Source organism: Loxodonta africana, chromosome 9 (genome assembly GCF_030014295.1).
Source record: "Loxodonta africana isolate mLoxAfr1 chromosome 9, mLoxAfr1.hap2, whole genome shotgun sequence".
NCBI classification, from domain to species: domain Eukaryota; kingdom Metazoa; phylum Chordata; class Mammalia; order Proboscidea; family Elephantidae; genus Loxodonta; species Loxodonta africana.
This window is the reverse complement of record NC_087350.1, coordinates 60948832-60961236: the sequence shown is the minus strand read 5'-3', so window position 1 is coordinate 60961236 and position 12405 is coordinate 60948832. Positions and strand designations below refer to the sequence as shown.

At 43.7% G+C, this 12405-nt stretch overlaps 1 protein-coding gene across 1 annotated transcript in view; it reads left to right on the top strand.

Moving 5' to 3' along the window:
* Nucleotides 1-12405, top strand: part of PAPPA (pappalysin 1) — a 279318-nt gene that overhangs the window by 63764 nt on the left and 203149 nt on the right. The window contains exons 4-5 of the mRNA XM_064291557.1: nt 2158-2451; nt 10589-10781. Of these exons, the coding sequence (XP_064147627.1) occupies nt 2158-2451; nt 10589-10781 (487 nt within the window). The remainder of the gene's footprint in view (nt 1-2157; nt 2452-10588; nt 10782-12405) is intronic.

Sequence of the window (12405 nt, the reverse complement as noted above, 5' to 3'; positions counted from 1 at the left end):
GTGAAGCAGAACCAGGGTTTCAAACAGGTCAGGCCAACTCCAGCTGGACTCCAGGCTGCCACCTCCTTATCCCAAGATATGTTGATCATAAGCAATTCCTTCACAGTAGCACCAATCAAACCCAATTTATTGGAACCACGTTTTTTTACCCACTTTCCTGGCTGTTACACCATGGTCCCCTGGAAAAATCCAGGGGTGGGAAGGGGATTATGTTTCATATTATGATTGACAGAAAATAATTAAGAGAGATTTCCTGTCTCAATTTCTCTTCCTCCCTGCCTCTGCCTCCCCCTTCTCATACACACACACACATACACACACGCCGTGTGCGCACACACACACACATACACATGCACACACCCCACACACCCTCGCATATATCTTTATCTTTGTGCTAAAAGTCTTGAAGCAGTTCAGAATTAATAGATTCTGTGAGCTCCATGACTGAGCAAGCTCCCTCTTGATTGGAGATCAAACTCCCTGACTCCTGCTCTAGGTTTGCCAGTCCAAATCCACAAGGCCCCACCACCTTACCATTCTTCTATAAGATGCTTCTCTGCACTTAAAATCACTACTTGCAAGGTTGTTCAGACCTCAGTTTTAACTTTCCCAAACACGTTGGGGTTTTAAAGATTAATGTCTGTTCTCTCTTCCAGCCTCTGTTCCATCTCTCCAACGCCTAAAATGAACATAGAACAAATAGTTTTCATTGATTCTGCTGATATGTGTTCCTCTATCTCCCTGAGCTAAGCAACGCACGATCTTCTAGGTCATGTGATGTACCACACAGCCTACCAAACTGGAATGTACATACAAATCACCTAGGGATGGAACTTCTTAAAATACAGGTTCTGATTCTGTAGGTCTGGGGTGGGACCTGAGATTCTGCATTTCTAATCAGCTTCCAGGTGGTGCTGCTGGTGCTAGTCCAGGAGCCACACTTGAAGTAACAAGTGATTAGACAATAAAACACTTGCTATGTGTCAGCTACTTTGCTGGATGCTTATGTGTGATTAGACTTCAGAAAACCTCATTCAATGGGGCAGCATTGAGCAAATATTCAACACATTTAAGGGGATGCCATGTTTCAGGCGCTGTGATAGGCATTGTCCCTGGCTGGTACAAAAAGTTAAGGTACTCAGCTGCTAACTGAAAGGTTGGAAGTTTGAGTCCACCCAGAGGTGCCTCAGAAGAAAGGCCTGGTGGTCTGCTTCAGAAAAAAACAGCCATTAAAACCCTATGGAGCAACCTTATGCTCTAACATGAATAGGCTCAGCATGAGTTAGAATGAACTCGACGGCAACTGGCCTTTTAGTTTTTGTTTTGTGTGTGTGTGTGCGTGTGTGTTAAGCATTAGCAGTAGAACTTAGGTTAAGAGTCTTGGCTTTAAAACTCCAGGGTCTTGGGTTCAAATTTTAACTCTACACTTATTATATGATCATGGGCTGATTACTGCACCCCTCTGAGAATCGGCACCTCTCATTGGTTTGTGTTGATTAGGTGAGATTATACGCTTGAAATAGTTAGCACAGGGCCTGAGGATATAGAGTAATCTCTGAAGAAATATGGCCTATTATGTTCACTGTTATAATGGTGAACACAACATGGTGTTGGCCGTCTTGAGAGTTCCCTGTCATAGATTATCAGCTCCATGTCAGAGATGAAGGATGTGATTCAGAGAAGGTAACTGATTTGCTTGATGTCACAAGGTAGGTGAAGCAAAAGTAGAACTGGGATCCAAGATGTCTGACACAAGAGGGTGTAGAATGTTAGTGAACTAGGATATTCTTATTTTCTAAGGAAAAAAGTTTCAGTAGAAAGGTTTACCAGCCCAGGGATCAAAATCCCTGAGTTCTAATCATGCTTTCCTTGTAAATAGTTGGAAATCACCTTGGGTAAGTCAGCTCATCTCCATAGGCATCGGTGTTTTCCTCTGAAAAATGAAGAGCTTGCACAAGAAGACTGTTGAGACTCCTTACCCTGATAACCCATGATTCATGTCACAAGTCACAACAGCTCCTGGGCAGTGGAGTCACAGGGTGGAGAAGCTTGTGGTTGTTTTAGACAGCACCCCTTTTACACTTGATTGATTTAGGGGTTCTTGCACCAGGAAGCAGGGTGCTCAGCTTGCCTAACTCTCTGCCTTTCTCCTTACAGGTGGCATTGTCTTGAACCCATCTTTCTATGGCATTCCTGGGCACACCCACACCATGATTCATGAGATCGGGCATAGCCTGGGCCTCTATCACATCTTCCGAGGCATCTCGGAAATCCAGTCCTGCAGTGACCCCTGCATGGAGACAGAAGCTTCCTTCGAGACTGGAGACCTCTGCGGTGACACCAACCCAGCCCCAAAACACAAGTTCTGCGGGGACCCAGGGCCAGGGAATGACACATGTGGCTTTCATACCTTCTTCAACACTCCTTACAACAACTTCATGAGCTATGCAGGTAGGGCCCTATTCTCTGCAGGGTTTTTGCTTGTAGAGTGATGGGCAGATGGCAGAGCAAGGCATTGCAAAGTACACAGGGCTAGGTATCAGCTGTGAACCCCAATCCTGCCTTTGGTACCCTGAACAAGGTAATCCTGAACAAGTTGCTTAACTTTCCTAAGACTGAGACATTCACATCGCAAACAGCGAGAATAATGTTCCTTCCATGAGCCCCTTGGGGATTCAAAGAAAATGTTGAATCTGAAAACTCTTCAGAAAGGCCCACTTTAGGATGCTGAAAGCTTACCTGGACCAAATGTCAGGAAACCCAGGTGAAATACCTAGCTCTGCCTCAGTGTAACCTTATGCCTTTGGTTCCATCACATAACCCCACTAGTTCCACTTTTCTCAAGAAAGTGGCTTCTTTGAACTTGATCTCCAAGTTTCCTTCTAGTTTTCCAGCTATGTTTTTTGAAGCTGTTAGTTGTTGAACTTTTTTTATTTTTTTTTTTAGCCCAGGTACCCCATAGATAAACATAAAACTCTCACACCCAGCTTTAAAAAATAGAATATGTTTGGTTTTGCAAATACACAATTATTACATGAGATTCCGCATGTATTTTTCCTAATGACCTACATCCTTATCAAAGCCATTTTGGACCATCAGTGACAGTGTTAAGAGCTCATCTCTGGATTCTAGGATGCCCTCTGCTTCTTTCAAGGCCACTTCTGGACTGTACAGCACTTTGTACAAACTAGAAAAAGACCCCCCTTCCTCTGGGCAGTCACAGCCCTCGCAACTAGCCTCTTCAGTCAAGAATCCTTGTGCATGGCACAATCTGCACAATTGCATGTGGTAGCCCAGCATCAAATTCTATTACACCATCCAGTTTAGCTGTCTCTTTCTCATGCTAGAACAATGAATTCTATAAAGTCAGATTGTATCTTATACATTCCTAGCACCTAGCAAACCACCTAGCACAGGACCTGGTGCTTCAAAATTGTGTTTCTTAGAAAGGAAGGGAGGAACGAGCATAGGGAGAGGGGGTAGAAAAAATAAATTCTACCGTAATGGATCTATCAAATTGATTCTTATCAATAGCAAGATTTTCACTTGTACGACAATTTATTGTTCATAAGAACTTTGATATTCACTTTGGTATAAGCTTATAGGGTAGGGCTTATTCCCATTTTACAGATGAGAAAACTGAATCTCAGTGAAGTCATTTGCCCCAGGCCACACATATAATAAATGGCTGAGCTGAAACTGAGACCTAAGGGCTCTGACTCCAGGTAATTTTTTCCCTCCTATTCTTGTGTTACTCTTCAGAAGAGACCTAATTGATGGTTGAGTGGGGAATGGAGCAACCTGGGTGGCTTTCAAACCGTGTTCCACAGAGATGCCTCAGGAGGCTGCACAGGGCGCCTGTGTGAGCGGGCCTCTCAGCCTCTAACCCCGCTTGAACCCTATTGTCTCAGATTTTATTTAAAGAAAGGTTTCACACCTAAAACCCAGTGGATTCGATGATCCCTAATGGGCCTTCCTGCTTTCCCATTTGGGCTAGTGACCTCTGAGGGCCTCTGCAGCATCAGGCTCGTACAGGTCAAACCTGCAGTCTCTGGAAGGGCCCACACTTCACCTCTGGCACCACAAAGAGGCGTTAGGTTTAAGTCTCTAAAAAAGATCAGGGTGCTGGGTATTTCCTCAAAAGCAGATTCCCACTGGGCTCCCATTTCCCGGCCAGCAGACATCCCACATCCGGTGCCCTGGCCCCTCACACAGGCGTGCTTACATTCCATTTCTGTAGCACCTTTCCTTGGCCAGCTCAACGCACATGGAAAATAAACAATAACATGAGTTTGGAAGTTTGCCGGCCTCTTAGGGGCCTACGAACTGCCACTAGCTACCAGACCCCCATAAACTAAATCTTTTTTTTTTTTCTTTTTGTTCCCCTTTGTACAGATCTAAAGGGTGATTGATTTACTGTTGTTTTTTTAAAGGAACCCCTCAGCTCAGTGACCCATTAACAGCAGAACTAATTCACTGAGCTACGATAACAAACTTACACCCGCAAAAGCATATTCAAGGCAACCACGAGCTTTGAAATGTTTGTTTTCCTTAGGATCTCTGATAGATGAGGTGACAAAAGCAGCTGGATGAAATTCAAAATGCAGAACAGGATCAGGTTCTCAGGCTGCGGAGAGAGGGATACAGAGGGGCTCCCGCAGTAAAGGCGGGAAGGCGGGGACATTGCCTACAACCTTCTTCCACTCACTTCTCCTTCCTGGGTGCTTTGTTCCCAATTGGATTGGTCACTAGTCAGGTCAAGTGCAGCGCTGCCCAGTAAAATTTCCTGCAAAGATGGACATGCTCTGTATACGCACTGACCAGTATGGTAGTCACTTGCCGCACTTGGCTGTTGAGGACTTAAAATATGGTGAGTGCAACCTAGGAACTGAATTTTTAGTTTCAAATAATTTTAATTAAGTTTAAGTGGCCACCCATGGATGGTGGCTACCATTTTCAACAACCCAGATCTGCTATAACTATCGAGTGCCTATAGCATCCCAGACACTGTGTGAAATACTTCGTAAGCTTATCTCATTGAATCATCAAAATAACCCAATGGGTCAAACCAAAAACACCAAAATCAGTTGTCTTCAAGTTGATTCTGACTCCTGGCAAGCCCACGTGTGTCAGAGTAGAACTGTGCCCCACAGGGTTTTCAATGGTTGATTTTCTCAGAAGTAGCTCACCAGGCGTTTCCTTCACGGTGCCTCTGGGTAGACTCAAACTTGCGATCTTTTGGTTAGCAGCAAGCATGTTAACCATTTTCACCATCCAGAGACTCCAACCTAACGGGTAGGTGCTATTATTATTACACATTTTAAAGATGCAGAAGTGGGACTCAGGTAGCTTAAGTAACTTGTTGAGGCTCACACAGATCAAACGGAGCAGAGGTGAGATTCAAACTCAAGTCTTTCTTACTCCTGTGCCCATGTTAAACCGGCTGCTGTCGAGTTGATTCCAACTCATAACAACTCTATAGGACAAGGTAGAACTGCCCTATAGGACAGAATAGAACTGCCCCATAGGATTTCCAAGGAGCGGCTGGTGAATTCAAACTGCTGACCTTTTGGTTAGCAGCTGAGTTCTTAACCACTGTGCCAGCAGGGCTCCAGCACCCATGTTATTAGCCAGTATTTATCTGCCTCACTTTCGTATATGAGCGGAGATTGAGAAGGTCTCAAGCATTTGGACCAAGAAGACACCAGGCGGGTGTTGGGGGCAAGCTTAGTTCAGCAGGACAAACAAACCACCAGGAGAGTATAGTCATGCAGAGCTGTTGGATAAGCCTTCTTCGGCAGATAGAAGTGCAGCAGCCCAGACTCTGCTTCCTGAAGATAATAGACCACAGGGGGCCAGACAAGAGGACCCTACAGTCAAGGCCTTCTACAGCTGTTGCAAGCATTTTTGTTAACATCTTTCTGTGCGTCGGAGCCTTTTAATGTACACATTTGCTTTGAGGTAGCAATTCCACCTCCAAGGAATATGTTCCAAAATAATTACTCAGTTGATGTGTTTAAAGATTTAGCTTCAAGAATGTTCTCAGCCATGTTCTTTCCTCAAATATTCTTTAGCATTTACTATGTGCCATACATAAAGAAGAAATGTTTATACGTATGAAAAATTAGGAAGTGCTTACATGCCTAGTGATGATGGATTGCTGAAATAAATCATGGGACATCCATATTATAGAATGTCATGTGGCCAGTGGAGATGATGTGGAAGACTACTGAGGGACATGAGCAGAAATGGAGTAATGCAGTGGTTCAGAGCATTAATTTTGGAATGAGGGATCAAATTTAAATCCACTGCATCATAGCTTTTTGACCCTAGGTAAGTTATTTCATTGGTACCATGGAGGATAATCATACTTAGCTTGTGTGATAAACCAAAAAACCCAAATCTGTTGCCGTCGAGTCAATTCCAACTCATAGCAACCCTAAAGGACAGAGTAGAACTGCCCCATAGGGTTTTTCAGGAGCGGCTGGTAGATTCAAACTGCCAGCCTTTTGGTTAGCAGCTGTAGGTAGCTCTTAACCACTCCACCACCAGAGTGCCCACTTGTGTGATAGTAGGTATAATTATAGGTAAACCACTTAGTAGTGGCCTTGGTACAATAATTAGTGCTCAATAAAATGACAACTAGTGAGATTGTTTGCTCTTTAATGTAAAAAAAAAAAAGGCAGCAAGGTCTTATACGTAGCATAAGATCTGTATATATGTATGTGGTATATGTATATGATGACAAGAATTATAGAAACTCACTGCAGATGTACACATACCTATATGTATATATTAAATATTAATTACATTATATTATATTACTTTAGGTAATATGTTTAGGGTGACATTTATTTCTTTGTAATTAGTTTTGGCATTTTGCAAATGTTCTATAATTAATACTGTAGCTCTCATAATCATTTATCATCATCATTATTTTAAACACAACAAAAATGCAAGGACTTGTACAAAGGGAAGCTAATTTATCCATGCACTTCATACGGGTTAGCTTGTTAAATACTCTCATCAGCCTTATGAGGCAGGCAACATCATTATTCCCTATTTTGGGTGAATGAAAATGAGGCTCTCAAGGGTAAGCATTTTGCCAACATTCTTCAGGGAGTGGAAGTACCAAGTCTGTCCCTTGAACTTCCATGCTCTGGGCCTTCCTAGACACAGATGGAAATATGTTCTTGAGACCAAGGCTTAGTTAGGACAACCAGGGCACTACATCAACAGCTTGGGGACCCAGGCAGGCTCCTGGAGTCCTAAAGTCCCCAAAGTCCTTTCTGCCTAGAAACAAGACGAGAATAGAAGACTGGGGCTGACAGAGCCTGGAGACTGTGATCAAGTGGCTGCAAATGTTGGGAGGGGAGGCTTGTGGGGGCAGGAAGCAAAGGGGGCTGACTCTAGACATTAGCTAATTGAGACAGAGCATTTGTGATAAATGGAAACCCTTTGGAACCTCACCCAGGGCTCTGATAGCAGCTAAGTCTCTAAGTGATGTGCCATGGAACAGACCTTCCCCTGGCTTCAGCTTTGAAGTTCTAGTACATTCCTCTTTTCTTATGAAGTTCTATCACTTATCTGTTTTTTCAAACTCTTTTATATTGGCAAACATGGAAATGACTGATGGCTAAGTTATAAAAGGATAATACACTTCTTTGGTGGGGAGGGGAAGGAAATGAATCAGAAGTATACAGAGAAAAACAAGAAGAACTGCTGTTTCTGTTCACCATTCATCCTGATAAGTTCTTTGAATTCTCACAACAACTCTATGGTGTGGAGTTGATTTAAATGTCCCAGTCCATAGATGTGAGAACCAAGTCTTAATGTTATCTTTCTATTTCTTTTTATAATTCCTGATTAATATTCTGTTCTATGTCTGTGCATTAAGTGCAGAGCCATTCCTCTATTAATAGATAGGTGTGTTATTTCTATTATTTTTAGTACTATAAATAATGCTTCCATAAACATCTCTGTACATGTATTTTTTCCATGCTTGTCCATGACTATCAATTGAATTCCTAAATGTGATATTGCTAGATCAAAGAGAATACATATTTTGCATTCTGTTTCCCTCCCCGCCCCCCCGTTTCCAGTTTTCCAGTATTCACAGACACAGATACTGAGGCACACACAAAGTTTTCCTAAGCTAGTGTTTACTGAGCTCCTAACCATGGACCAGGCATTGCCCTTAGTTCCTGAAATGCGCAGTCTTCTTACCATTGTGATCTCCACTTTACAGATGAGGAAATGAGGCACTGAGGACATGACATGGCCTGCCATTTTGACTCCAAACCTGTATGCACTAATCTAACCACCTAGCCATCTTTCCTTGGCCAACATGCCCCTCTCCTGCAACTGATCCGTTCAGTGGTTTTTCCAAGGATTTCAGGATGAAGTGCAAGGTTTACCGTCACAAAGAGAAAAGCACCTGATGATCTGGCCCTTCTCAGACTGAGGGGTTTGGAGCCTCTTCTCCAGGCAACAAGGAGCCACAGAATGTTTGATTTTAAGGGGTTGCATAGTAGAATCTGGGCTTGAGGGAGATTTACGCATGTAGACACTCTTTTAGAGTGCTTAGAAAGGGACACTAGTCTATTTTGCTTCCTCCAGATATATTAAAGACATTCCCAAAAAAAAAAAAAAAAAACCATTGTCGTTGTGTTGATTATGACTCATAGTCATCGATATGGGATAAAGTAGAACTGCCCCATAGGGTTTCCAGGGAGCATCTGCTGGATTTAAACTACCGACCTTTTTGTTACCAGCCAAGCTCTTAGCCACTACACTACCAAGGATCCAAGATGTCCCCAGGATGCTGGAAAGGAGACTGTCAAAAATTACTGAGGGGATCAGAAGCAGCTTCTGTGTGTAACCTCCCTCACAATCCTGTCCCTTCCCCAAGCTGGATTCGCAAGGCCAGGTCCAAATGCCCAGCACCTGCCCAAACTTGTTTTCTGTTTGTTTGATAAGGGAAGTGAGCTTGTGCTGCAGGATTCCCAGTGGCAAGTTTATTTTCAGATCCAGACAGCCCTGTGCTCCTCCGTCTGGGACCCAGCTGCAGAAGCCCCGGCCAGGCAGACACCTCTGGGAAGTGGTGTTTTTGGAAACCAAGCCAAAACTGCCTTGCCCTGCCCCTAGGGCAGCTGAATAAAGCTGTTGGAGGGAGAGATGAGATAGGAGGCAAGCTCCTTCCCTGGGGCCTGAGTCTTGGGTCATGGCCTTCAGTCTGAATCCTGGAAAAGAGAGAGTAGGATTGAAGGTCATTAGATCTAAGGAAATCTTAGAGATTGTGTTCCAACCGCCTCTCAGACTCGGGCTCAGCTCACATTTATCAGGCACCTGCAGGATACTTTATCTATACAAGCTCGGAAAGAAGTTCTGTTGATCAGAAGCACAGTCCTGGAGTCAGAACTGCCTGGGTTCAAATCACAGATTTGCCCCTGGCTCTGTGCCCTTGAAACAATTGCTTGCCTTCTCTCAGCCTCAGTATCCTCATCTGTAAAATGGAGAAAATAATATTCCCAAAATAGTGTGAGAGTTAAATGTGTCCAAAACACAATGCATCTTATCTGGCTCCTAGTAAGCATTCAATAAATGTTACCTAATCTTTGGAATAATAGTACTGTGCCGGAGATATTATTGTCCTCATGTTCCCAGCATGGACTCTGAGATGTGATGGAGTCTGTAGTGTTCCTGTCTTCTTGACTCTCTGGCTAGTGCTCCTTGCACAGGAAAGCATGTCTCTGTTCCTGCAGATTCCCTTTCCTGTAATCCCTCAATAACTTTCCCCAGTCTTAGCCATGTGATCTGGTTTACCTCAAATACCTCCTTCTTTGGAAGCCCTTCTTGTACACTCTCCTTTCACCACATGCTATCTCCTTCCATTCAGCTGTGGTAGGCCTCACAGATTTTAGTGGCCTATAACAACCTTGACTCATATAATAACCTAGTCTTAACTCCATAACTAGACTAGTAGCTCCTCAAGGGCGTGGATTCTTTAAGCTTCATTTTCCCATGCCCCTTGGCAGGGGGCACAGAATATGTAGTAGATGCTAGGAAAGTTAATTTGAAGGACAGTATCGATGCATCAGTGAGCAGCTGAATTAATGAATTAGTGAATGAATAAATGTGAAGGAATGAGTGAGAGAACAAATGAGTGCATAAATGAATGATTGATGAGTGAGTGAATAAGCAAGTGAATGAATGAATGATAGATAATGAATGAGTGGTGAAGGAGGGAAGGAATAAGGGAAAGGGTGACTTACTGACCAGTGGATTTGGGGCCCATGGAAAGCAGCTCGTCTTGCCCTCGTCCTTTGCCCTTAGCCTCTGCCTGAGTTTCAGCTTACTTCTTCAGTTCCATCCATCCTCCCTTCTTCCTGTTCCATCTCACCTGTCTCTAGAAGTGATGACTACACAAATTTGTTCACAGATCATTAACTCTTGAGCATGGGAAGAGGCCAACCCTGACTTGGCAAGGGCTGGGGTGCTGGGTCTCTGGACACTGGAATACGTCATAATTCTCTCACATGCCTTCCCTTGCAGCCTAGTTCTTATCTCTTCCTCTGCCTGCTTGCAGATGACGACTGTACTGACTCCTTCACGCCCAATCAAGTCGCCAGAATGCACTGTTACCTGGACCTGGTGTACCAGAGCTGGCAGCCTTCCAGGAAGCCTGCACCTGTCGCCCTCACCCCCCAGATCGTAGGCCACACAACGGACTCCGTGATGCTGGAGTGGTTCCCGCCCATCGACGGCCATTTCTTTGAAAGGTGAGTGTGGCCTGTGAAGTGCTGCAGGCCCCTCTCTCTCTCTCTTGCCAAGAAGAGGGAAATTTGGAAGAGAAGCAGCCTTGGAGAGGAATTTTACTGTTTTCTTTATTCTTGTACTTATTCAACAGATATCCCCACACCTAGCACAGTGATGCGTACACACATTTTAACTTTTGGATTAGAGAATAAAGGAATGGTTAATTAATAAGTAATAATGCATATTTTAAATGCATGAATGAATGATTAGTTTTCCTTTATCACTAAAAGTTTGGAAACCGGTATTGACAGAAACTTCCCCTGAGATGTAAGGTCTGTTTCATGTCCATGAGCTCAGGAGTTGAGATTGCCAGTGGTTCATGGACAAACACCTATGTAACCAAAAGGTCAGTGGTTTGAAATGACCAGCGGCTCCACAGGAGAAAGATGTGGCAGTCAGCTTCCGTAGATGTTCACAGCCTTGGAAACTCTATGCGGTCACTATGAGTCAGAATCGACTCAATGGCAGTGGGTTTTATGTATGTTTTTTATATATATTTATATATATACACACACACACATACATATATATATATATACACCTACATGCACTTACATATTCAGAATCTTTACCTAAGCCCAGTGCTCTTTGTAGAACTGAAGGTAGGATATTTAGAAGATCAGAGAGTGATATACTGAGGCACAAGTTACCTCATTTCTACTCTCCTGCCTGTCACCTAGAAACTGTATGACCTTGGACATGTTACTGTCTCTTCATGAGTCTTCGTCTCCTCCCTTGAAAAGTGGGATTCATGATGCCTCAGTGGCCTGAAGTTAGAGACCAAAATTAAGTGGTCTCTTGTGGTACCTTTCAGCATTGTCAGCTCTTGAAAAGCTCACGCTTTAGGAGAACAATATTTGCAAGGGCCACGAAAAGAGACTAAAACATATGCATCTATTTTGTAACTTAACTATAATTGAGGGCATATTAGTGTATTACAACTTCCTCCTGCCCATCTTGGGGATCTTTTTTCCAATAACGATGATATAACATTGATGATGATGAAAGTAACAATGATAGTAATTAGTATTTGTCGTTGCAGTTGCTGCCATTTATCAGGTGCTTACTCTGTGCTGGATTCTGTACTAAATGCTTTATATGCAGGGTCTCATTTAATCCTTCCAATAACCTATAAAAGGGGTAGCATCTTCCTCATTTGCCAGATAAGGAGGAAGCTGGAGCTGAAAGAGGCTGACCGGTCTGACCAAGAGCCCATAGGAAGTGGTGGGGGCTGGGCACCAACTGGCATGTGCTTTCATTAAGTCCTTCAAAGACCAGAGTTAGGATGGTGCTCCCCCTCCCCCGAAAAGAGCCACAAAAGGGTAACAAGAAGCTCTCAAGTGTACACACACACTTGTGTGCATGTGCGTGTGTGTGTGCATGTCTGTATAAAAATGTGTTAGCTCATTCATGGTGCTACGTTAAATTTGGGCTCTAATGTTTTCACACCACCATGAGTCCCTGAATTTAGAACCTTGGTTTGGCAGCTGGGTGGGTGTGATCACAGTAGGGAAGGAAATGCGCTTCTCAGGCCCTCTGCAGAAACCCCCCTTCTCCTTGCCCCAGGCCGCCCTCACTGGGAACTCA